Here is a 25,573-nt window from a genome sequence, read left to right on the forward strand (position 1 = left end):
TTCACATCCAATTGAGACTTTAAATATCCCAGCATACTTCAGATTTCAAAACCAATAATTTTTCACCCAACATCAGCTACGATGGCAGAATCAGATATTTCCTTGAAAAGAATATATGCAGGGATTACTTGTTGACACTATACACAAATGTTCGGGAGGATAGCTGTCATAAAATGCTAAAAGAGATGTAGTCTGCCTTGTTGGCAAGATTGGTGGAATGTGGGTGGGGATGTGGATGTGTGTGTGTGTGTGTGTGTGTGTGTGTGTGCTTTCTTACAGACTTTCCTGTTCTCTGTACTGTGTAATGTAAATAAAGCATCATCTAGTGGATTCTGTCCCTAAAGCATGTGACTGGTGCATGTCACACACTGTCACTTTAGAGGGATGCGAGGGACATGAGATAATGCCCACCCCACCCCCTAAATCTAAAGGGCGGAATCTGTGTAAAATATTGTGATTAATATTGTAAAGATTAGGTTTTTTAAGCTTTCTTCATGATAATAGCCCTGAGGCCTTTTCACATTGGTGGAAAGCATTGATTGGTTGGTCCTGAGCAAGTTTGGCGCTGTGTGAAAATAGAGGGCTGGTAAGTTATCTGAGCAGCTTCATACTAATTTCAGTGGAATAATTGAGAAGCAAATTTGAGGGGTCTTTCTGTGATCATAGCTACTGTAGGGTTAAACTATAGAAGGGCCACAGATTTCTTAATGACTTTTGGTGATCGCCCGGCTTTTCCTTTAGCACATCCATGAGGTCCATAGTTATGGTTTGTGGCCCCCTCCGGATAATTTGTAATAAGTTTGGTGATCATCTGCTTTTTCCTCTAGCGCCCTCATAGGGTCAGAATTTCATCCCGTCAACACTATGACAATAGGTGTAGAACTAATGACTTCTCATCCTCAGTTGTGCCATTTGTTAATTACTATCAAATGTTAACATGCCTTCATAGCAAACATTAAAACTGCAGATAATCACGGGTAAAGATTTCTTATGTGTTAAGTGTGATTAGGTTTTATTTTTTTCTATCAAATAGATTGTATTTTGTGAGCTTTTGTTTTTGTTTACTGGATGCTAAACATTATTCTGCACTGAAGCATGCTCAGTCATGAGGATAAGCCTGTTAAAGTGAGTCATGAATAAATAAGAGATCAAAGTCAATCCAATCTATTAGCTCTCAGCCAATCACACACTTCGTCAGGCATTATCAAAGTTTTGTTTTGACTGTAATGTTATTTGAATTCACTTACTGTGTGCACTTTCATGATGTAGTCAAAACCCTTATAAATACACTGTATTTGTTTCATTCTCTATAGTGTTGATTGTCTGACTTGGACTAGAAATGTTGAAGTTCATTTCTGATGTCTGATATTAAACTGATATACTGGTTGTACTTGTCTTTCAGATCCTGGCCATCATCTCCATCCTCTTCATTGTGCTGTCCACCATTGCCTTGTCTCTGAACACCCTTCCAGAGCTGCAGGACACCGACGAGTTTGGCCAGTCCACCGACAACCCACAACTGGCCCATGTGGAAGCTGTGTGTATTGCCTGGTTTACCATGGAGTACCTTCTTCGCTTCCTCTCCTCCCCCAACAAGTGGAAGTTCTTTAAAGGTCCCCTAAATGTCATTGACCTTCTGGCCATCCTGCCATACTATGTCACCATTTTCCTAACAGAATCCAACAAGAGTGTGCTGCAATTTCAGAACGTCCGCCGCGTGGTCCAGATTTTTCGGATCATGCGTATCCTTCGTATTCTGAAGTTGGCGCGTCATTCCACAGGCCTTCAGTCTCTGGGCTTTACCCTGAAGAGGAGTTACAATGAGCTGGGCCTCCTTATCCTCTTCCTGGCAATGGGTATCATGATCTTTTCCAGTTTGGTGTTTTTCGCTGAAAAGGACGAAGAGGATACAAAGTTTAAAAGCATTCCAGCTTCATTCTGGTGGGCTACTATAACTATGACCACAGTAGGCTATGGAGATATATACCCCAAAACTCTCCTGGGAAAGATTGTGGGGGGGTTGTGCTGCATAGCTGGAGTGCTGGTGATTGCCCTGCCGATTCCCATTATTGTGAATAATTTCTCTGAATTCTATAAGGAGCAAAAGAGGCAGGAAAAGGCAGTTAAGCGGAGAGAAGCCCTTGATAGAGCAAAGAGAAACGGCAGTATTGTCTCCATGAACTTAAAAGAGGCATTTGCTCGTAGTGCCGAACTGATGGATGTCGTTGTAGAGAAAGGTGAGAGGCCTCATGACAACAATCTCTCTCCAAGTCGCTGGAAATGGACGGCTAAGAGGGCTACATCAGAGACAAGCTCAAACCGTTCCTTTAACGCCCAGGAGTTAGGTTCTCAAGACAAGGGAGATGACAGTCCCCAGAGGCTAAATGTGCAGAAACTAGAAGAGATGTACAACCAGATGGCAAAGACACAGTCACAACCCAACCTCAATGCCAAAGACAGAGGCAATAGAGTCAACAAACAGAGAGATGAGATAGAGCTGGGGGCTATACAAGATCACGGGCCACCAGTGTTAGGACCCAGGGAGGGAGTAGGTGACATGAAAAGCTTGTCTAGCTTTGACAGCTACATCAGTTGTGCAACAGACTTCCAAGAGAATCCACGTTTTCTCCATAGTCCAGCAATGGACCTTGGTCTTCAGGAAGGTAACCGACTCTCCCACAGTCCGGCGACAGCGCTGTCCCACCGTTCTAGTGCAAAAACAGGTCAGCAGACCTCTAGGGAGTGTCAGCCCATGCTAACTCCTGTGTCTGTCACAAAGCCCTCATACACAGATAATGCAAGGAAATTCTTCTTTTCTGGAAACTCGAAAAGTCTTATCCCTAAAGGAGGCTGCCGCAGTGACGGGGAGTCAGGCGTGTCCCCGCTCTCAGACACCTCAGTCCTGTCAGACCACTCTCTGTTAAGTCCTGAAGTTTCAATCTACACCACTGCCAGCAGCAGGACCCCACCGAAGTCCCCAGAGAGCACTACCCTGGCTCCAACTGTCTTCACCTTCCACGACTCCTCCATCAGCAAGTACATTGACGCCGACACTGACGATGACGAGCACCTGCGCGACATCTCTGACGCAAGTCCCTCAGATTGTCTGTTGGCAGGAACGAGCCCCAAACGCAGCATCAACATCAATTACCAGAGGGGCACCAACCATTTAGAGGTAGCCCAGAAAATGCTGGGCCAAAATTGCTTGTTCCCCCTTGACGGGATTCGTGGGGTGGCTCATGAGAATCACGTAGGACATGAAATGGCACATAGACCAAAGGTTGACAGAGGGCGTCAAAATACTTTGGATAAAAGCCTCTGAGGTACAAGTGGAACAGAAACAAATGGGAAGCTCGGGCCAGTGAGAGTTTGTGATAAACACGGTAGACAACGGAATGAGAAGGAAAAATGGTCTCTCTTGAACATTTCACAAATTACCTGAGCATGCTGCTGGGCTATGAGCTCCAAGTGAACATGTGTGGTGAATACTCTGGGAGAATAAACATTTCTAAATTGGAGAATGTCACTGCCCCTCCTTCAGCTCATTCCTCTTAGCGGTATTCCACACCCACAATACAAAGGAGCACTCCTGGGTAGCCAACAAGCTCGGTCAGAGATCCCTGTGGAATCAAGGGTAGTCAGTGAAATCTAGTTTTGTGGTTGATACTGTTGTAACCCAATTGAATGATGTGGTTTTAGCTGCAGGGGTAAATCTCTATATATTCTCTAGGAAAAAAAACATCCCAGCTGCCCACTGTCCCATTACAGAGTCCACGTTCATTCTATAGTCTTGAAGATACAAAAGAGGACCTAGAAGCCTATAAGCTACTTACTTGTGCCCTCCATTCCCAAACCTGGCCTTAGTCATTTACATTTGTAGGGGCGTGTACGTCTTGGGCTTGTATGTCTGTGTGTGCATGTGTGTGAGTGTGAAGGCCGATCGGGGATGTAATGCAAATTCATGTGTCCACACTCTTGAGATTGTCTTATCTGATTTATTTTTATATACAGTAGATAAGAGAAAGGTCCTTATAGAAATATGTGATTTGCTAGTCTGCTGTGTCAAAATCAAATGTGAGGAGTTAACCTCTAAAAGGTTGAATGTCTGCAGTTATCAGAGGCTTCAGCCCATCCGTTATCACAAGCTCTCGGTCTTGAACAGTATTTTGCTGTCCCCAATGTTATCATGTCATAGTCAGATGGATGATACTTGCGAATCTCCATCGGTGAATATTTTTCTTTGCACCCTATTATCATTTTTAAGGGCGATGGTGGTGGACCATGATTTTTTTACATAAAAACAAGACCCAGAGGTTATAATCTTGACTGCAGCATAAAGCGTACATTTATGGAGCATGCATGCAGTCAATCAGTCAACGTCCAAAAAGATAATACGTGGGGAGAATTATTGACGAGAAAGTCCTCTAATGTTTTTTGTTTCAAATTTATTGACATGTTTAGGTTTCTGTAACAGATGTTCAGCATGCGCTGGCCTTCCTTTGATCGATATGAAAGCAGCCAAAGAGATCACACAGATTCTTGAGAGCAGGGGTCAAAATACACTCACTGAATATACACAAGCAGGTTAACTTGAATATATATATATATATATATATGTATATCAGCTGTAATGCCTGAACTGAGGAAACACATGCATGAGCACAAATTCACACCCACAGCGGATCCACGCAGTTACGGAAAAGGACGATTTTCAGAATACATAGATACACTTAGTTTCCATGGCGACCGCAGCGGCCCTCAAAGGCTGGCAGCAGTTTGTTTATTGGACAGGAAATGGATTTATTGCATGTAACGTATATTCACACATACATATATAGCCTACAAGAACACACAGACATGCTTAACCTGAACATGTAGTAACATGTGAGCAGAGCCACTACTCACTGTACACATTCATGAGTGTAAATGCAACAATATGATGTGAGGACCTTGTACATTGTAACGCTTGTCTTGAATCTTGGTAGCATCCCATAAATTATTATAATTCCATGCAATATAAATGAGTTTTAGATTCTTGATGGTTAGAAACCCACAATGCATTTCTCTTTTATATATTTTATATAGTCACATAGCAAAGAGAAACAGTCTTCTGTAAAACATGTGACTGTCACTCGCTGCAGTTTAAATTAAGAATGACCAAGGGATGAAAGTGTTTAATCTCCAAATGAAGAGCATATATTATCACAGAAATGAAGATGTTATTTTTGCAGAAGGGCGGGAAATTGGAACGTGAAATACAAATATGATAATAAAAACACAAAAAGACCATTCCAGACATTTAATGTGCTGATAACTATCTTGAGAAGTCAAATTCTATAATAGCTTCTATTTGTTTTCTCATCTAATAATATCATGCTACCATGAGCACAGTTAATCACAGTTTCTCTGATGTTGACGAGCTGAACGGAGAAGAACCTCACTGCCAACTGAACAGCTCCTCAAACAAACCTGAGCAAACAGTACAATCTCTCTCCGCCACTTCCTGACACAAAGACAGGACAGTAAGGGATAGCACTGAAGAAGCCATAGCACTTTCAAACCAGAGGTGTCAGCTGATATTTGTTCAGAGAGTCATCGGGAAGTGGTTGACATGTTCTTTTTGTGTTGTGGTTAAAAGTCTAATCACAATCCCTGATTTCATTCCCTGTTTTAATCACAGTTTCATATTGCTCTCCATAGTGAGAGGAGCTGGGTTGTGTGAAAGGAATAGCAATGACTGCGAGAGGCAAAGGTGTGTGTGTGTGTGTGTGTGTGTGTGTGTGTGTGTGTGTGTGTCGTAACTAGACCAGTGTGGCTGCCACTTAATGGAAAAGAATAAGAAGAATGTGTTTCTGATATGAATGCATGCATGCATGTTCAGGGAATACTGCTTTTGTTTTTTCTTCATATGTGCAGTTTCGACTGTAACCAATTTTAATACCAAGAGAACTGTAATCATGTGAGAAATTAGGATTCATTTGGCATGTTAATCTATTAATTTACAGCTGTGAGCAGGGGGATGGGAGGTGCGTCACATGAATTGTACTTAGCAACCAATCACATACTTGAATAACTAAGGGTGGATGGTTTGAAAAATCTATTTTATGCAGCATCATATTGCCAGCTTTCCTTTGTATTCTGGTGAAATTACAAAGTATTGTACACACAATAAAGACGGCAGTTAGAAGCCAAGTTCACAAAAAAAAGGATTAAAAAAAACATAGAGTTCAGTAACATCTCTAAATACGTTTCCCAAAATTCAATTATGTGATTTTTTTTAAAGTGATCAAATATATATTTTATAACAATTGACCAATTTACATTTTCCAGATGAGGACATTCAAATTGGATGCTATTCAAGTCTCCCTCAAAAAAACTTTTGCTTACTTGTATTTAAAAAGGTACTGTCCTCAATAAATATGAATAATTCTTCATATTGTATTGTGAGGTTGGCGTGGCATGGTTTTTCTTTTCAGACAACATCAGTCTCAAGCAGGGAAACATTTGGTTCATGGGTTAGTTTCTGGTGAACATTTTTATTGCACATTAATGTTTTAGCTCGTGAAAAGTCAAGGCCAATGTATGCAAAACATTTCAAATCTGTTACATGGAAACAATTTAGGTGATTTAGAACAAATTTCAGTCAGACATGTCATCAACTCTAATGGAGACAACATCCAGATCACAGTTCCCGTCCCGAGGGATCATGTGAGCTCCTGTCCCATATTTGGGGTTTTCTATATGACGGTAGTCAGGGACCAAGTATCTCTCAAAAAATTATGACAATCAATAGTTCATGAAGAGGCAGCATGCACTACCTTAAAGACCTGAGATTAATTACGGGCAAATGTGCATCCGTGTGCATCCATACACACAAAGTATTGAAATCCCGACACTAGTATTGATACTCGTAAGCTTTTAGTATGAGAAATCATTGCGCATGACGTTGTAATTTGATACCAGACTGTGATACTGTGACATGATACCACCATTATACAAAGCAAAGCAATTATTTTTTACAAGTCATCGTTTGTTTTTCTTTTTATTTGGGCACTTTACTCTCATCCATATTTCAAATTTACGAAATCGAAGTAGTGTAAAAGAGCTTTTAATTTCACTGCGATCCCCGCGGAGGAATTCTGACACGAATCAAAGGACTAAACCATCATGTTTTATGAAGAAACACAATCAAGTCACTGGTCTCATTTCTTGTTTGTGGATACTAACGAAGATGAAGAGCACAGATTTCCATTACAAGACTCCCGACTGTATAGTAAAATGCATTTAGCAGAATTCTAAAATAGAATTTGGTTGTCGCGCTAGTTGCTTTAAATGTGAAGAATTCATTTTTGTTAGAACCCCATAGGGCCCTTTCAGGGACACGTGGTCATTTCCAAAACCCAGTGAGAACCACTGCTTTAGCAAGTAGCCTAAGTCCACACACTCTGAATCGAACACTGTATTACAGGGTTGGGGTCGATTCAAGATGCCTTGATTATGTAAAAAAGAAATATTACACATGACGCTATTACAGGAACCAGTATTACAGCATGAGACACATTAAACCTGGTACAAGTCAAAAACATAAACTATATTTTTTCTACATTTTAAGCTCTCAGTGGAATTGACCCCAACCTTGCCTAAGCCATCAGTCTTTGTAAAGTACACTGTTTCCAGGGAATTGAAAAAAGATATTTGAATGACCTTAGTCAGCTCTTATACAATGTTGTTTGTAGGTCCCGAGGCTGTCTGTTTTGTAAAACAAAAAAAAGAGAACATTTTTACCTGTTGACTTTCTATGCTGTTGTTTCTGTATAAATGTTCTATTGTTCAGTGCATGTTGTACCTTTGGCGTTGTGACTGGTTGTGATTCACTCAGAGCCAGAGCCTTGTCTTGTAAAAGAAAAAAACCATGTCTCAATGTCCCAAGATATTTCTATTTCTTAAGAACGACGCAACGTTTCCCTTTGATGACTCAAGACTAAATAAATCAGATCACTTTACATTTTGATTAGGAGTTGTTGACTTTCATTTCACTGTTTATTCACTGTTTTGGAAACTGCAAACCAACGTAGACAGGAACGTGTATCATTAAAGATTCTGTGGAGTCACGTGTAAAAGATTTGTTGTGTTCTCAACCAAGAAATGGTAAAATGGGAATCACAGGTTGTGTGTGATCATCCTCACTGAAGAGGAAGCACGCTTTACTGGAACAGATTCACAGACCAGTGTTTGTAAAGCTACGGAGAGATTTGTAATCATACTGGCAGACTGTATCTAAGTGGATATCTACAGAGGGATGGGGGGGAGGACAAGAAGGAAGGAGGAGGTCAGATGAAGAGGAAGCTGTGGGCTGTTGGGCAGGAGCAGGCCTCCAGCCTCCCCACGCGTCTCCACACTCCCTTGCATCGAGGGTTTCCCACCGCCTGCCACTGGAGAGACTGTCTCCTGCAGGGAGAGGAGAGGGAGGAGGAAGTCAGAAGGCACCTTTAAATCCCAGCGATAAACAATGTTGCCCTCTAGTGGTAGTTCTAATCATTAGCCATCTGATCTGTGGGATATGGTGCCGTATAGATCAGTGGTAATGATGGGATGAAACAAATACACTGCATACACCAATGCACAGAATCTGAGAATACACACAGGGTGTTAGAGTGTTAGTGTTCAATGTGCCCCACTTTTAGATGCCAGGGGCAAAGTCTTAACGGTCGGAGCACAACTTCCTATAAAACAAAATATAAATACAGTGCAACCATTTAGTAATACAAGTGATACAACCATGTTTTTTTCCCCCAACAATTAAATTACACACAATAATATAAGTGTTATCTTGTGCCTTTTTGCATTTGCTTTGTTTGGAAAATGTGGCTGGTAGGATTATTATAATCCTAATTAATATTTATAATTAGGAATTTCCCTAAAAAGAAGTTTGATATTTTGAGAAATTCATTTTTGCTTCATTTTTTGTTTGGGCAAAGAGCAGAGTGAGAAGTCTGCGTATAAAACTAAAGTTTAGCAAGACACCGGGAGTACAGCCTGCCGGGCTTCAAGGTATAAATTATAAATCTCTTTGGCTGAGTAGAGCCATCCTGTTGAGTTCACTTCAAACACTGGCAAGTTCACTTTTTTATTAAAGTAAGCATTCACACTACTGTTCTTGTTTCTGTTGGTTTCATGATCCTTTAATAAGCTTTAGTGTGTTTCCACATACCAGTAATAACAAGTGTACCTGAATTATATATTTCTCTATCCTGCTTTCAGCTGGTAACTGGAGAATACTTGATGCCACAGCTCCATATAGGGTGAAACTGAAAGGTTGCCTTCATTTCATTCATGTTATGAAGTTATGCGGTCTCTTTACATGCATTAGGATCCAACGATGCCCGTTCAAGTAAGAAGAACAGTGGTCCCATAAGCCAAATGAACTTCAAGCTAATTTCATGCATGAATAAACTCTTGGCTAAGCATAAAAACAAATACGTTATCTGTTGTGCTCATTAATGTTTCCTGAACAACACGAGTTTACGTTGTGAGGCTGATTTTAAAACTAACAGTGACTTGTTCATCCATCCATCCATTATCTGAACTGGGGGGGGGGGGGGGGGGGGGCTGCAGGGGCTGCAGCCAATCCGCTGACATTGAGCAAGGAGGTGGGTAACACACCCTGGACAGGTCGCCAGTGTATCACATGAACTGTAAGAGGAAGCTGGAGTACGCAGAGAAAACCCACACAGACACTGGGGGAACATACAAAGTCCACACAGGACAACAGCAACCAGCCAGCGGACTTGAACCCAGAACCTTCTCACTGTGAGCCGTGATGTCCCAATGGGGCAATATTCCATACAATTTTATTTTGATCCCACTCCATTATGAGTCATGTTCTCCGTTCTTTCCATTCTTACCTGTCGTCGAGGCTTTCCTCACCGTCTCCAGCACAGTGTTGCTGTCCGTTAGCCAGAGCAGGCGGCTGGCACTTCACACACACATGGTGGCCCTGCCTGAGGTACTGCATCCAGCGGGTGTGTGGGCCCAGCCTCTCCTGGCACCCTTTAGTCAGAGAGGTCAACTGAAACTGGACACAGTACCTATTGTGAACACATACACACACACACACACAAAACACACAAAGCCGAATACATATGAGAGAGCATATCAAAAAGAAATAGACTGTTATTTCCCATTTCACTGATCTGTCAGGACGCTTTACCCGATAATGTCGCCGCTGTCGAGGAGGAGGTGTCTTTTCTTCCTGGTGTTGCCATAGCCACCTGTGGTTATAAGAGCTGGAACTGCAGAGGGAACATCCATCATGAGGCCATTACAGGAAACCATGTGTCGCAAGAAGGGTTTCATACATTTAAAATTAAATGTTCACGTGTTTGGTAAGTGCTCATAAAAATTACGATAATGGAATGGGTCATATACAGACGCTGGAAATCTTCACATGGGATTTAGCATCTTATTGAGTATTACGATCCATTTTCATTAAATGATAAGTAACGGCAGACGTGGGATTATCATAATTTAACATTCATTAAGTCCAAATGTATTCTATCTAACACTGTGTGAGAACAAAGCAGAAATAGAAAAGCTTTGCTGTGATCTATAACTGAATATTTTCCTTAAAAAGACCAAAACTGTGTTGCGTGACCTAAATGACTCATATGTCTCTAATCTTACTTCGAATGGTCTAATCAGGTGTTTATATGTGGATAGTGAAAGGATGATCTAATGTCGAGCCTGACAGATTTATCAGTCCTGCGTTCATTTTCCTCGACACGCACCAACACTAACACTTTACAGAATAAACAGTGCAGAAAATATATTTGGCAGTAAGTGTTTCCTTTATATTTATAGTTATTTATGATAAATAAGTCATAAGCTTAAGCACTTGATAAGCTAAATTTCTTTGTCAAAAGGATTTGATAATAACATCTTATAAACCATTGCCAGAACGTTTTAAAATATATATACATTGAATTATAAGTTGGTGTTGGTAATCGCATCCGCCCCAAACAAATCCATATTAGTAGGGCTCTAATGTATTGTGTTGTTTCGCATATTACATATAAGGTGTTTTTTACAGGTGTCATGTTAATAACTGCTTTTATTGACATTGTTGGAGATTAAGTTATTATAATAGTCAGAGCAATGAATTGAGTAAACCTGGTATAACCACTCCAAATAATGACCATGTGGCACAACACTGTGTTTAAAGATATTCACATAAAATTATCTTAAAACATCACAGACCCCAATTACACATGTGATTCAGAGGGACATCTCTCCTCTATAGGATAATAACTAAATAAAGTCACATGACAATATCAGATAATCGTACGATGCCCATGCGTGAGGAAATGGTACATTAGTGAAAGAATCTCACCCAGTGAGCTGTGACAGTTCCCCTGGTTCGACCAGTACTCTGCACAGCCAGCGTGCTCCTCCAGATGGGGACAGGGTTTCCCAGCATTGAGCGGCTCCTGCACGATGACCCTGCTCCGCCGGCGAACTGTGGCCCTGCACGGCTCAGCGCAGCCGGACCACTGCGTCCACTCGCTCACCACGCAGGACACCGCTGAGGGGACACAGTTCTCTGTTCATGGTATGTGACGGTACCATAAAGGTATAACAGCATTGTTTTTAACAGCCTCCATCTCACGTGACTCACTGACTCCAAACCATATCTGGTTACTGCTGCCAGAGAAAAACAGGACACACCTCGGAACTGACTCTAAACTAATGGTTACATGGATGATAGTGAGAAAACTAAGATTGTTTTTAAATACGTGAAGCACGAAAATCCAATCAGAACAGGAGTGTCCTGTGTTTTTAAAATGTTGATATAACAGCAGCAGTGGTTTTAAGTCAGTGGGTCACGTGACACGGATTATAATTGCCCTAAAATCAAATAAGAGATGTGTCTATTATAAAGTAGGATATGTAAAAACATTAAATACATATTAATAAATAATAGAAGTACTAAAATCCCATAAAAATACATTTTTGGGGGTTTGCAGCCAGGGGGTCACACAACATGGGAGCTATTAAGAAGGGTACGATAAAACAAATTAAAATATTCATATTCATAAGATCAGAGACACTGAAATGTGTAACCAATAAAAGATAATGTCTGATTGGATTAAGGTTCAGTGGGTCACGTGAACTTCCCCCACGTGTTTTCCTAACTATTTCAAACCAGTGGGTTGCTCCAGTGATTAGTTTGTATCTGTCCATGTGATTGTCCACTGTCTAAAAGTCCCTGAGGTGCTTACCGGGACAGGCGGCCTCATAGTCGTGGCAGCAGTCCCGGGTGGAGACGCAGGCCTGGTCGCAGTAGCAGGGGCCGTAGGAGCGGTCAGCCCTCCAGCCCTCACTGGTGCAGGACGGGTCCCGGCCGGAGCAGCACAGGCCCGCGGCCCGGCAGTCCGCCCGGCCCGGAGCGGCACGGAACACAAACATGCCGAGACAAAGCAACGTGAAGGAGCCGCTGCTCCTCCTCCAACAACCTGAACCCGGCATCACGACCGCACCTGCTGCAGCCACAGCCCCACTGAGCCTCTCAGTCTGAGGTACCCCCCACTGCAGAGATGACCCCTGATGCTGTGGAATGGGGATCTGTGGTCAGCAGCACAGAAACATGCAGGGGACTCGAACACTGATCAGTCAGATGGAAGTTATGCATGTGTCAACTCTGCATCTCTTAAAGGAACAGCTCCCCAGAGCGAGGACTCAAACAGGTGGTCCACCGAGCTGAAGTCAGTGGGACCTTGTGAGACCAGCACAGGTCATTATTAGTTATGAACAACACGAGAAGAAATCAATACATACATCATAATATCAATAATTCCCAGTCAATCACATGCACCTATAATGTGGGACTGCACCACAAAGTCATTCCGGTTTAACTTCACCCTTTGTTTCTGTAACATGAGGAAATTTCCCCATAATGTGAAAGGATCATCTTGTCTCCTCTCATCTAATTCTTATCTTAAACCCTTTCTCTAGGAGTTCATAGTACATTTGTAACCTCTGCAGTGAAGCTTTGCTCAAGAATCATGAAATGAAACTGATAAGAAAATATCAACCCACAGTTAATGTTTATATATTTTGCCCTGCATTCAGAAAATATGAGTCCTCATCTTCTAAATAAACTGTGTGGTTCTGTAGCCACAATGAAGAGAGGGAACGGGAAATGAAACAACGACCGAAGTACACATAAGTATAGTGCTGGAAGATACACAGAAAGATGGACATAGATCCATGGTGAGTGGTATTTTTTGGGAAGGGCTTTTCGTTTAGGAGACTTTCAGTGTGTGTGTGTGTGGGGGGGGGGGCGTCCTTTAGAGTGAGTAGAAAGTAAATGAAAGATCAAATGGAAAGGTCTAAAGTTCCTTGCGGCGTTTTGTTAGGAAGCGAGTGGTGTGTTTGCTCAGGTCGCCTCCTTCCACAGTCTCTCCTCCCTGGCCCCAACATGTGAAAGGGCTGGATTAATGAAACTCCTATGGCTGAGCTTATTCATGCAAAAAGAAAAACAGAGTGGACAGTGTCGGCCTCCACTCACGCTCAGTTTCCCAGTAGCTTGCTTCTGTGTGTGTATAGAGAGAAGTTAGTGAGCGGACGGGTGGAGCTGAAGGATTCATTTAACAGCTCAAAACACGACTAGTCCCAGTTTAAGTGCACATCTAGACACAGCAAAGATATGAACCCAGCAGTCGTGGTTCCCTTTTACAGCTGCAGTAAACAGACAGTCATAACAAACAAGGGTCCATGTAGACGCAACTTATCATAAATTCCTTATCCTGCAAGATCTTTAGAGCTAAAAAAAAACATAATAAAATACTTATAGTATGGATTTCTAATGCAGCTCTCGCAACACTATTCTCACTATCTGAGGTGTCAGTGGTTCTAATGCAATGTAAACACATTTAAACCTGTTGTTTTTATTAATCCTATATGGTTTATAGATACATGTTGTTTATCATGTCTCACAAGTTAAACTGATTCAATAAAACCAGTAGACAAATAGCTCAGAGTGGAAAGGCTTCCCATTTAACTAAATCATTTTGATGGTCTTTCTTAAGGAGAAACTATCTAGAGCACAGTCAGACACAGCTCCACTCTGGATCTGCACCATGTGATCTCTATACTTGTTCAGATGTCAAACTGGGTTTCAGGCCTTTGCTTGAATGCAATCTATGCGGCTGTCGTTGAAGTGTTTAAACCTGCCTCATTTTACAGCCTTGACCGATTTTGGGAACTAGATGTCTTATCTAAATGAAATGCACATTATTGTTGCACTCACAACAAAGATGCATCAGTGACAGAACTGAAACTCATGATAAATGTCTCCTGAGGCATACTGTGAAAAACAATGGAACAACCTCTGAACTACTAAGTAAATATATACAGAATACACAATAAATGGGTTAAAACCTTGTTTCTCTGCTGCACACGGCTCATGTGTGCACACTGGGAGTAAACAAGGCCGTCTGTGTTCACCTAGAAAACAAGAACGTGATACACAACAAGCGGTCCCTTCTTGGGACTGAACAATGCAGAGGTTTACAGTTCATAAGCATAATCTCCTTATGTTCTAATTTGAAATGATTCTCACTGCAGCAGGGAACTCGAACGGGCCCGAGCCTTATCCCTGAGCGGTGTCCCTTCACTGAGCACCCAATTTAATTTAGCTTGAGCTAGCTGCACAGATAGAACCAGGGGCCATTGTAATGTCCCTTTGTCCAGGAAGAGTTTACAGGGATGTATTTGAACTTTGCTGGTGACGTTTCAAAATACGAGTTGTAGCTGGTTTAAAAAAGGTTCTGATCAGACAATAATTCATGATCAGATGAAATCCACTTACTGACTTACTTATTAGCCACCATTCCTTTCTGGTTTTACGCAAACTGGATACATAAAGGTATGAAGCCTGATTAGGGGGAGTGATTCGAACTGGTACACACGACACGTCCACGTGTCCAGTAAGTTCGAGGTGTGCACTTACACATACATTCACAGCTTACAACAAAAGTGGTTTTATTTGAAGCTCTAAGGTTCTTTCCTCTAATCCAGGGAGGAGAGTGTTTATATAAACCGCGGTTGGAGGCTGAGGGTCACAGGAGGAGAGCAGCACCAGCTCGGCTGTCCTCTACCACACAACCCAACACACAGGTGTGAAGCCTCATCCAGTTTACACACAGAGGTCTTGCACTCGGGAGCGTCAGCGGTAGATTAGATCAAAATGATTTTTCTAATGGACCTCCAGATGATGTTGCTGGATGTGATTTACTTCATCCTGCGCAACTCTGTGCGGGCGGTGCTGCGCCCGCGCACCAAGCCGGTCGATGGGGAGCTGGTGCTGATCACCGGTGCAGGAGGCGGCCTGGGTCGCCTGTTCGCTCAGGAGTTCACCAAGCATGGGGCGGAGGTGGTGCTGTGGGACATCAACAGCAGCTCCAACGAGCAGACAGCCAAGCTCGTGCGCGAGATGGGGGGCACGGCGCACACCTACACGGTGGATGTGACCAAGCGGGAGGATGTGTACTGCAAAGCAGAGCTCGTGAGGAAGGACCTGGGCCGAGATGTCACGATACTGGTGAACAACGCTGGAGTGGTGGCCGGGGAGCGCATGTTGGACTGTCCCGACGAACTGATTGAGAAGACCATGAAAGTCAACTGCCACGCCCTCTTCTGGGTGAGAAGTCTCATGTCAGGGTGGTGACATATCATTTTAGTCCATAAAATGTAGATCATCTGCAGTGTCTTGAAAATGTTATGAGCAAAGGAGAAAAAATTCTGTTCACATCCAAGAAAATAAGATCAGAACTGACAGTTATCGACCATTCCAAGTGCTTCAGAGCACAAGTCACATTCACACAACTTCACATTCACACAACACTTTTTGTGTCACACATAAACTGTCAGCACAGCCAGCAGGGTTGCTTCAGGGTTCAGCATCTTGCCCAAGGACACCTTGTAATGCAGACAAGAGGAGCCGGACCCGGTCGTCCTCCAACCCGCCTGGTTAGTGGACGACCTGCTCCACCCCCTGAGCCACAGCCATCCAGTAAAAACCATCATAGCCATAGGGCTGGTATGGGCTCATTTTCTAAGTCCAGCTTGGACAATGATTCAGCATTCACTGATTTAAGTTAATACGTTTTCCATCATCAGCCCAACAGAGCAGGACATTGTGTGCAGCTTTACCCCCTTCACCCTATACATACTATAGGATTCCCATAGAAATCCTCTTACTATGAAGCTGCTCATGAAACATAATCTTCCGTCACATTGAGCAATATTTAAGTCTCTGCAAGGCATATTAGCACTGTTGCCTCATACTGTACTTTGTGTGTGTGTGTGTGTGTGTCTCAGACAGTGAAGGCCTTCCTCCCCCAGATGAAGGTCCAGAATCACGGTCACATCGTCACCATCGCCAGCGTCCTCGGCCTCTTCAGCACATCTTGTGTCGAGGTGAACCGGTGTGGTGGGAGAAACAAATCACTGCATCACTGTGATATGACCGATTAACTGGGACGTCTCACATGTAACCAAGTCAAATGCACATCATGCAAACAGAAAAATAACCTGTTATGTTTTGATTTTGGACAGGATTACTGTGCCAGCAAGTTTGCTGCAGTGGGTTTCCACGAGTCTCTGGCCCACGAGCTTCTGGCAGAGGATGTTGAAGGAGTGAAGACCACACTCGTGTGTCCCTATATTGTGGACACAGGCATGTTTGAAGGCTGCAAGATACGGTACAGCCATGAAATGATCATCTCATTTTTCACAGCTAACAAATGTTTTGAATGGACTGACATTCAAACAACACACAACCAATATCCATTAATATTCATTTTACTACATTTCCTATTGATAAGTATTGTAAAATTGTTCTAGTTACAACACGTTTAACTGAAAGTACAGTACATGCATGGAATCTATCATGGATGACATAAGATGACATAAGTTATTATAATACAATAATACAAATACATATGATAGTATTTTTTCTGTAAAAATAGAAAAAAAAATACTACGAAAACATTCTGCTGATATTTGAAGCTAAATTAGTTCAATATGGAAATTAACTTGCCTCCAAGTGCAGAATCAGTTCAATGGTTGATAGCTGAATGAAGTGGCTGTCCATCACACTGGCAAACTTTGTTAGGATGCATTTGCTGTCACAAAATCCCATGCTGACTCATCAAAGTCCTCTGGTGCCGCTGTTAGGGAGGAAGTGGAACTGGTGCTCCCCCCACTGGATCCCCAGTACTGTGTGGAGCAGGCCATGAACGCCATCTTGATAGATCAACCACTGGTTTGCATCCCCCGCCTCACCTACCTCCCCTTTCTCTCCAGAGCGTAAGTGCAAAGGCACAGCTTCACAGAAATACGTTGTCTTCTTCTTCTTCTTCTGGAGAATTGCTCAATGTGTGCATTTCACTTCCAATCAGCCCATTGCACGTGTTCTCTTTCAGGTTGTTGCCGTGGGAATCCAATGTTGTCGTGTATCGCTTCATGGGCTCCGACAAGTGCATGTACCCCTTCATCGATTTCAAGAAACAGGCGTCTAATGGCTGCATTAAGGTTGTCTAGTAACCTTAAGCCTTCAAATGAATATGAACTATTATTTGAAAGGGTTTATAGAGGGTTTATTATATATAAGTGAAAAACGTTACAGCCAGGATTCAATCACAATTTGAGCCCAGTAAAAATGACTCTCGAACTGAAGTGGCTTTAGATTTTGTACTAGACGACAACTCTGCCAAGTTGTCATCAGTATGAAACAATTTCTGTAAAGACAAAGTTTAAAGTCCCTACAAAACAGTGATTAAATCCTGGACTGATCCAAATGGGAACAGTCTTGAATATCTGATATTAAATGATTATTGGTCTGTGTTACGTTTACAATTCAATAAAATGAATAAAAACAACTGTTACAAACACACAATCAGACCGGAGCTAGGCATTTGTGTGTTGCACTGTGTACTTTTCAAACTGCACAAGCTACGCAGATGAGCCAAGCACATGGCACTGGAAGTGAACCGGAAAAAGAAAACATCCTGGGCCTGCTTGTGGATTATGCCTGTGTCAGTGCACATGGGCAGTATGTTTACGAGCCTGTGCTCACAAAACGTGGTGAATCTCCAAAGACAGCAGCGATCCGGCAAAACAGAATCACTGCCTAGAAAGGCTCCCATGCAAAAGGAAGGCGGTAGGACTGATGAGTCATCCCCTGCAGCATCATGTTTAAATCTGCTGCTGTTTACAATTTCTCCGATCAAGGTACTAATGTCACAAAATGAGCTTTTTGAGACTCTTAAATAATAATGAAAAAACATTTCTTGGAACAAGATTTATTATTTGCATTTCTCTTGATTTTAACTTCATACCACTTCAAACAAACGCTGATGAAAAGAAGTGTAAATTAATTTTAGTATATAGAAAATCAGAACCAGGGTTTAAGATCAAATGTAAGCAGAGGGAAAGCCTGCAATAGTTCAACTAAGACTTTCTACAATATCAATGGTTCACTTTTAATAAAAGGTTAAATGATTAAATTGATACTCAATGCAAGGAATCATATTTCATTGGTTAAGTCTTCTCATGTGTGTAATGTTGGCTGGCCAATGCAGTGCCTTGCTGGCCCCGGCACTGATTAATTTGCTTTTATAATATTTAATAATCACCCAGCTAGAGATGTTACCCTCATCCAGACGTTGGTAACTAAAGAAAAAGACAAGATAACTAAAGTGTTTGTTTTGTGCACGTAAGCACGTAGGTTTAATTACCATGGGGAGCGGAGAGATGGGAGGGTGACATAAGGGAGGAAACAGGAGAATGAGGGGAACTGGTGCAACAGGGACCCCCCCCCCCCCCCCCCCATCACATCAGAGACAACATCACATTACATCACGCGCTACATTTAGTCACAACTTCTTCCCAGCTCTACATGGTAATGTCAATAACACTTCACTTGTGGTTGTTGATATAAAGCACTCTAGGAAATTCAACAGAGGTTCGTGAGCTGCATCCGAGACAAAAGAGGTTTCAAGCCTCATGTAAAAATGAACCACTTCAGTGGGGGTTAAAACATAAAACACTTAAAAACCAGAGTTAGCAGGTCTCACAGAGAGGAAACAGATTCTAGGCAAAGTAAAGAGTTCACAGTTAGTCGCTTCCTTTACTCCCCACCAAGTAAACTTGACTGGGATGCAGCTACTTTAACTACAAAGCAAGGAAATAAATAATATGTCCAACTAAAAGTGTCAAGGAGAGGAAACTATATGCTTTCTATCAGTCTTGTTTAACTGTGAATATGACGGCTCAGAGCCTACGGAGCTTTCTGTGGCCTTCTAAAACTGACAAAGAACACAGTGTCGGAGTTTTCTCTAGTGCTTTTACAGACAACCAAACCTGATCATTTAAACAGTGCCATCCAGGGTCAGTGCCAATGTGCTTGAGTTAGCCTGTTTGAAGTGCAAGTCACCTTCCATTTCTTGCTTGCCGCACCTGCGGAAACATTTAGAGTCAATGCCTTTCGAGTTCGGACTGAGCTTGTATTTAATTCAGGTATCAGTGAAACAAAAGGCTCAGAGTGAGCACATCAGAGCTTACCCAGAGACGGGTCCGTTTCCTGTTCTTTCATTTGACTGCTGGTCCAACTCTGCAAGCAACTTCAGTATATTCAGTGCAGCCTGTGGAGGTGAAGAATCAGTTAAGTGACTGTAGTGAGCGACTCAGCTGCTGCTCACTAGAGTAGCTACCTGCAAAGAAAAAGGTACAATGTCCGTGTAGCAGATGCTCTTCTTTAAAAAAAGAAAAAAAAGAGTTGGGGGACAGGAAGCAGTCAATCTGTACCAATTTCTTATTACCACATATATTTCGGGCCAAACTCAAACAATCATTTTACAAAACTTTCTTGTCATTTGTGAGTGATCGAAAGCACCCCCGCCCACAGCCAATAGAACACAGCCCTGAGGATGTGTTCTATTCTTTTCGGTGGAATGTTCTTCTCTCACGAATACTGCCACCCTTCACTACACGAGTTGGAACATAGACATTAGACTGTGGAGAAGCATTAAAGCTTGAACATAACTTGAGCATTTCAGACTCACCATATCATGACAGGATTCTACATCTTTCCCAATCCCATGACTGATGAGCGGTGGCTGGGATGAGCAGTTAATCAGTGACACAAACTCATTCTTATTGTTTTTGGGGAAATCTTTGTATTCCACCTGTAACAGGACATCATATGTTAGAGTCTTTTAATCAAATGCATGAAGGTCAGTGGCTGTATTGGGTTTAAAGCTGCTGTTTACCTGCAGGGTCTGCACAGAGGCAAGAAAGCTGAGCTGTTCTGAAGGCCTGGTGAGGGGTCCGTGGGGCAGTTGATTTAGGTTATTTTTGTTCTTTAGGATAGTCTCAGCAGTCAGGGATGCCCCTGCGTAAAGCAGCTCATTGGCAATCATGGCAGTGATTGTGGCTTTGCCTGGGTTGGGCAAAGGTCGATTGACCAGGGGTCCTTGGCAGGCCCCGACTGCTTGAGCCACCTCGGGTACCATGGGCAGGATACCTGCAGGCAGCTGCTGGTGGCTCATGTAAGGCAGTCGGAAGTCCTCCTCTTTAGAACCTTCAAAGGGGAAATAATAACAGAATTCAATAAAACAAAGCCATGACTATGAGAAGGCATGTCCTTCAACAGAAAATGAAACTCACTCAGTGCCGCCTCCTCTACGGAGCCAGGTTCAAAGAAGGTCACTTTACGCCCATCACCAGGTTTTTTCACTGGGGTCTAAATATTAAAAAACATTGTAAGTACATGAAGGTTTACCATGACTTGCTTGTGAGAGGTCTGGCTGTACCTTCTCGTCAGTTTTTAGTGCCGGCTTTGGGGGCTGAGGCTGAGGCACTTTGTATCCCAAGAGGTCCAGCATTTTCTCTGCTGCGTTCCTCTTTGCCACCTTCTTGCTCGGCCCCAGTCCCTCGGCAGACTGGCCACACACGGCCACCTAGGCCACAGAACACATGGCATACACAGATCAAAAACTGAATGGGAGACAAGTGAACAGGCAAAGGAAAACAGAGCCAAAAGGCGTGCTACAGAAACATTCACTGCGGACTCACCTGCATGACAAACTCTCTGCGCCGCGGTAGACCTCTCTCGGTCACCATGCTGTACTCCGGCTCCTTCTCCTTCTTGGCCTGCTGGATCTGAGCCAGGCGGCTGATGGGATTCATGCCCTGACCATACTCCGGGCTGGTCTGCAGCTGTTGAGGTGACAAGTCGATTTTAGCGTCTTTAGGTTTCTACTGATTATCCTTTTTTCATCCCATTAGATTCAATACCTTGATAATTGATTTGGTTTTCTTTTTGATTCGTGGAAGCGTCTTTTCAACGCTGGGTATGTGGGGTAGCCTCTTCAACTCCCTCAGCACTGCTGCGGCCGCCAGCTTTTTGGCGATCTTTTTACTCTTTCCCTCGCCCTGGCCACTGAACTCCCCGACTGTAACACACACTGAGAAACTCTTCATGTGTGGAGGGCCTTCTTCCTTTAAAACCTTTAAACACAGGGGTTTCCAATTACTCTCAGAAAAGAGTGCAGAAAAACACAAATCTTCTAAAAACGGAACTGGAAAAGATCTGTTGTAATGTTGCATATATACATTCTGGAAAATTAACTTGTATACATTTTTTGTACTTCACGGTAATTAAATAAAATAATAGATACTACTAACAAGATGTCTTAACTGACTTCTTGTTTCGTCGGCAAATGTGTTGTTTCAGTATTGGTTCATCCACAAAAGTTCACACAAAGTTCCACCATCATAGCTCTACTGTATTGCTTAATTTATGTCTTCCAGCTAAAGTTTATCAAGAGAAATGTAGGAATCACCTCAAAGTTGACAGGTAAGTTGCGTTTAAGTGCAATTTCAAAAACTTGACTGATTTCGGATTTGTTGAGATTCTCCTCCTCCGGCTCTCCGTTCATCTGTCAACAGCAGAATGCACATTAAAGAGAGGGAAGCAGTGTGTCTGAATAGAATGGCACAGAGGGTTTCTCACACTATCTTATGTAGAGTGTGCTTGTGCTTCTTTTCTCACCTCTGGCAACTGTTGCAATATTGGCTCCTTCTGCAGCACTTTCATGGCCTTGGCAGCAGCCTCGTGTTTGGCCAACTGCCGTGTGCGTCCCTTTCCAACAAACTGCTGACCTCCAATGGAAAGCTCCATGTGATATAACATTGGACCCACTGGAGGAAATGGGTAATAGTACCTGGACACACGAGAGAGTCATTTTTTTTCCATCTCAAAAAAGAGACTCAGTGACATTGAAATATGCCCTCATCTTATTCCCAGGTGAAGGAAACTCACTGTTGCATAGAGCGCTGGTACGGCCCTGGAGCTCGGACGTTGTAGTTGAAGTTTGGAGGTCTCATCCCCGGGTATGGGTCGATGGGTTTATACATAGGCTTTTTACCAAGCTTCATACATAGTGCGTTCAACTCCATCGTGTGTGTCATGCCATCTACTACAAGCCCAACACAAACAAAACCAACACATCAAAGACAAAGAATACACATGAGCAAACCTTTTCTTTTGAAACAATGCAATGAAAAAAAGAGAGAGACAGAGACAGTGGGAACCGCCCACCTGGGTTCTTGCCTGTGTTGCGGGGTGTCCTCATGGTGGGCTTGGGAAGCGTTGTCTCGGCGAGGGCAGAAGCGGCAGCGGAATGCTGGGCTTTCTTGATGCTGGTCCCCTCCGCCTCCCAGTGTTGATCTCCCAGTGTGAGTCTCACTGAGAAAATCTGACCAAATCAGGAGACAGAGACAAATCAAATGTGACTCGCGCGCATAAACCTTCTGTAAATTAACATCATTGATGCAAACATCATAAGCTAGTTGGTCAATGTGGCTCTCTACATACCTTTGAGTGAGCTGGTCCTTGCTCACAAAGCAGCTTATACTCAGGTTGGATCTTGTTGAAACGGGCTAACTCATTCACCAAACACATGGGGGTCTTCTCTTTAGGGTTTGCCATGTTAGATACTGTAACAGCATACGAAGATCAAAAATAGGTGTCAACAAAAGCAGAAAATTATGAAAACAAATACACAAAGTCTTCAGAGATGAACATTTGACATTAAGCATCAAATTTCAAACATTTCATTAGAATTTCAAATAATGAGAGGAAGACTTTTTGAGAATTTAGGGGAAATAAAAAAAAGAGAAGAAAACTAAAAACATGCGGTATTAACCACAAATACTAGGGGCTAAACAAGAGGTGACACATCACAAACTATAGATTTAATGTAAAAAGGAGAAATAAATATTCTTAACAAACCTGTGGTGGTATTGTAGGGGGTGGCAGAGCCTGCAGGGAGGGCGGAGCTCCTGATGGGCTGGCTCGCGCTCTCTGAGGGCAAGGTGCCTGAGGCACAGGGGATGCTGTAACCAGGCTGTGGCTGCCCCAGCTGCAGTTGGGCAGGAGCAGCCGGCATGGGGCTAGATGGACACTGAAACTGGAGCTGGGACATCCTTGTTGGTGGAGCTTAGTGGGCTGAGGTCAAGATTAGAATTTACCAGTTCAGCAATGGTGAATGCCAAAGTGGGAGGAACTGTGGGAGGAACTGTTGATTGAGGAGGTTTGAATGTAAGCTCTGCCTGGAAAAAGAAAAGAAAAAAGAAAAAATATGGTTATATTCTTTTCTACAAATGGAGGTAAACGAAAGTTTCTAAGAAAATGCATAAGAAAAGGTTATAATAGACCTTGGACAGGGTTGCCAACCACAGGCCTGAGACAAGGAAAACCTGTATGAATGATTTAGTTTCCAATTTACTCAGCTGGAATGTATTTGGACAGTAGGATAAACTAATGCAGGGATGGGGAGAGCAAGCAAAACTCTCCCCGGAAAGGACTCAGCTGCCTGGATCGGGTTTAACACCAGCACCCTCTGGCTGTGAGGCAACAGTGATCCTACTGAGATTCAACAACTTCAACTTCATACTCTTGAGCTGGTACATTTCCATGCAAAGTATGTCATCTGGTACTTTGTTTGATTCTAGTATAACAACAATGATCCCTTTCTAACTTTATGGCAGAATATAACATCAATCAATGACCAACATGGAAACATATTTAAGTTTAGCTCTGGTGTCGGCCCTGATCATGATTACAGAACCTGTCTTTTCTGAACTTACCTGTAAAATCTGCACATGAGAACATTTATAAGAAAATATTCCATCTGAGGCAATAGATTATCTCGAGTTTCACATTTCTTTACAAGCCATTAGATGAACAGCAGAGCATCACGATGAGCATCTTAAAACGAATTAGTTGCTCGGCGTTGAAATCATCGATGAGGGTCTCATTATAATACATACATGCAAAGATAGCTGGCAGTGATTTGTAAAGGATCCAAACAGAGCTCAACGGGGCATGTCAGCATTAAAAAGTCAACTTTATTAGTCACAGCAAACGAGAACAAGGCCAAAATGATCATGAACAATACTGGATGTGATGTGTGAAGCGACACTGACTCGCTGCTGAAACTGTGAGACAACACCCCACTGTTAGCTCGGTCTGCCTGTTCTCATCTCTCCCTCCTGGTTCTGGCTGTCAGTGAGGATGCTGCTGATCCAGAAACCTACAGATGGTTTTATTCTCATTTAAGATGCTGTTTGAGAGGTGTGGACCCCATTCTGGCTGTTGAGGGCCCTGGGAGCCTCTGGCTACTGTGATTCAACAAAAACAACTCATCTGCATTGATTTTAAAACGTGCATTGTGTAGCTCAATGTTAGCTTCACACACTGGCTACGTTGTAACAGTATTTAAAGTTGGATAGCTTCATAAAGGGGTGGACCGGCATGCTAGCTGGTTAGCTTTTGCAAATGTGAAGCATTAATCGCTGCAAATATGAACAGAAGTTCCTCTTTGTTTAATTCATAGTGATTCCACCATGTTTGTGCAAAGGTCTATAAAGCAGACTTTACTCCCACTGAAAGACAGTAACTGTTCCGTGATGGTATCAGGCCACCGGGTGCTTTCCCCTGAGGAAAACACTAGCCAACCGGTTTGCTAGCTACAGAGGAGGGGATGGATGACAATGATGGAACAACCTCTTCAGGGAAAAAACAAAGCCTGACATGCAAGTCACTGCACAAAATCGGTGTGCATGAAGCTGGACTGTCAACTCGTCGACTCTAGCACCTGACACGAGTTTTTATTCACTGAATCAACTCCACGTATCGTTACAAAATCCCCATGAGTGTGGACCCAGCCGGTGAAAGTAGCTAGCTAGCTAACCCCGGACAAGTCAGAGCACAAAGTAAAGCTCACCTCGTCGCTCCTTTACTTCAGTTTTTTAAGTTTCTCCATGGGGCACGTTGGTCTACTAACGTGTGCCTTCGTGAGAGGCTGTTTCCCGGCTCGGGCTGTGCTGTTTGGGTATCAAAATGCGGGCGGAGAGGAGATGGACATTGGGGAGACACGGCAAACACTAAAGAGAATGGCCCTGTCTCGATTCTGTCTGCAGGAAGTGACATCCGCAGACCGGA

General features: G+C 42.9%; 4 protein-coding genes across 6 annotated transcripts in view; 2 read left to right on the plus strand and 2 right to left on the minus strand.

The window, feature by feature from the left end:
• Window positions 1-8,011, plus strand: part of kcnb1 (potassium voltage-gated channel, Shab-related subfamily, member 1) — a 27,197-nt gene extending 19,186 nt beyond the window's left edge. Inside the window, exon 2 of the mRNA XM_062402700.1 lies at window positions 1,403-8,011. Coding sequence (XP_062258684.1) covers window positions 1,403-3,322 — 1,920 coding nt within the window. The 3' untranslated portion in view covers window positions 3,323-8,011. The remainder of the gene's footprint in view (window positions 1-1,402) is intronic.
• On the minus strand, window positions 8,001-12,780 carry si:dkey-7k24.5 (somatomedin-B and thrombospondin type-1 domain-containing protein). The gene is made up of 5 exons (XM_062402712.1): window positions 12,279-12,780; window positions 11,390-11,581; window positions 10,211-10,292; window positions 9,906-10,088; window positions 8,001-8,448 (listed from the first exon to the last, which is right to left on the minus strand). The coding sequence occupies exons 1-5, from the start codon at window positions 12,523-12,525 to the stop codon at window positions 8,331-8,333; spliced, it is 822 nt and encodes a 273-aa protein (XP_062258696.1). The 5' UTR covers window positions 12,526-12,780; the 3' UTR covers window positions 8,001-8,330.
• Window positions 12,781-15,247: 2,467 nt separating this feature from the next.
• Window positions 15,248-17,933, plus strand: rdh20 (retinol dehydrogenase 20). Its single transcript, XM_062402757.1, has 5 exons — window positions 15,248-15,700; window positions 16,381-16,479; window positions 16,618-16,763; window positions 17,239-17,370; window positions 17,487-17,933. Exons 1-5 carry the CDS (start codon window positions 15,248-15,250, stop codon window positions 17,602-17,604), a joined length of 948 nt encoding a protein of 315 aa, XP_062258741.1. The 3' UTR covers window positions 17,605-17,933.
• An 831-nt stretch (window positions 17,934-18,764) lies between these two features.
• stau1 (staufen double-stranded RNA binding protein 1) lies at window positions 18,765-25,539 on the minus strand. 3 transcript variants are annotated; one of them, XM_062402735.1, is made up of 15 exons: window positions 25,356-25,539; window positions 23,360-23,675; window positions 22,943-23,064; window positions 22,667-22,823; window positions 22,388-22,544; window positions 22,118-22,289; window positions 21,909-22,004; window positions 21,361-21,573; window positions 21,139-21,282; window positions 20,877-21,023; window positions 20,731-20,806; window positions 20,334-20,644; window positions 20,127-20,249; window positions 19,627-19,706; window positions 18,765-19,521 (listed from the first exon to the last, which is right to left on the minus strand). In XM_062402735.1, exons 2-15 carry the CDS (start codon window positions 23,550-23,552, stop codon window positions 19,434-19,436), a joined length of 2,079 nt encoding a protein of 692 aa, XP_062258719.1. In that variant the 5' UTR covers window positions 23,553-23,675; window positions 25,356-25,539; the 3' UTR covers window positions 18,765-19,433. The 3 variants fall into 3 exon arrangements, with proteins under 3 accessions (XP_062258719.1, XP_062258729.1, XP_062258710.1); XM_062402745.1 differs by having other exon boundaries at window positions 22,679-22,823; window positions 23,360-23,679; XM_062402726.1 differs by having other exon boundaries at window positions 23,360-23,679.
• Between the last annotated feature and the right edge of the window lie 34 nt (window positions 25,540-25,573).

Source organism: Platichthys flesus, chromosome 2 (assembly GCF_949316205.1).
Source record: "Platichthys flesus chromosome 2, fPlaFle2.1, whole genome shotgun sequence".
NCBI classification, from domain to species: domain Eukaryota; kingdom Metazoa; phylum Chordata; class Actinopteri; order Pleuronectiformes; family Pleuronectidae; genus Platichthys; species Platichthys flesus.

What these genes read in the sequence shown, in the direction of transcription:
- si:dkey-7k24.5 (XM_062402712.1), bottom strand. Translation starts at nt 12,525, where the DNA reads ATGCCGGGTTCAGGTTGTTGGAGGAGGAGCAGCGGCTCCTTCACGTTG. An exon ending in CTATGAGGCCGCCTGTCCCG is followed by an intron (nt 11,582 to 12,278) that starts GTAAGCACCTCA and finishes GTGTCCCCTCAG; the next exon opens with CGGTGTCCTGCGTGGTGAGC. An exon ending in GAGGAAAGCCTCGACGACAG is followed by an intron (nt 8,449 to 9,905) that starts GTAAGAATGGAA and finishes CTCTCCCTGCAG; the next exon opens with GAGACAGTCTCTCCAGTGGC.
- stau1 (XM_062402735.1), bottom strand. Translation starts at nt 23,552, where the DNA reads ATGTCCCAGCTCCAGTTTCAGTGTCCATCTAGCCCCATGCCGGCTGCT. An exon ending in CCTCTGTGCAGACCCTGCAG is followed by an intron (nt 20,250 to 20,333) that starts GTAAACAGCAGC and finishes GTCCTGTTACAG; the next exon opens with GTGGAATACAAAGATTTCCC. An exon ending in GGAAACGGACCCGTCTCTGG is followed by an intron (nt 19,522 to 19,626) that starts GTAAGCTCTGAT and finishes ATGTTTCCGCAG; the next exon opens with GTGCGGCAAGCAAGAAATGG.
- rdh20 (XM_062402757.1), top strand. Translation starts at nt 15,248, where the DNA reads ATGATTTTTCTAATGGACCTCCAGATGATGTTGCTGGATGTGATTTAC. An exon ending in ACTGCCACGCCCTCTTCTGG is followed by an intron (nt 15,701 to 16,380) that starts GTGAGAAGTCTC and finishes TGTGTGTCTCAG; the next exon opens with ACAGTGAAGGCCTTCCTCCC. An exon ending in TTTGAAGGCTGCAAGATACG is followed by an intron (nt 16,764 to 17,238) that starts GTACAGCCATGA and finishes TGCCGCTGTTAG; the next exon opens with GGAGGAAGTGGAACTGGTGC.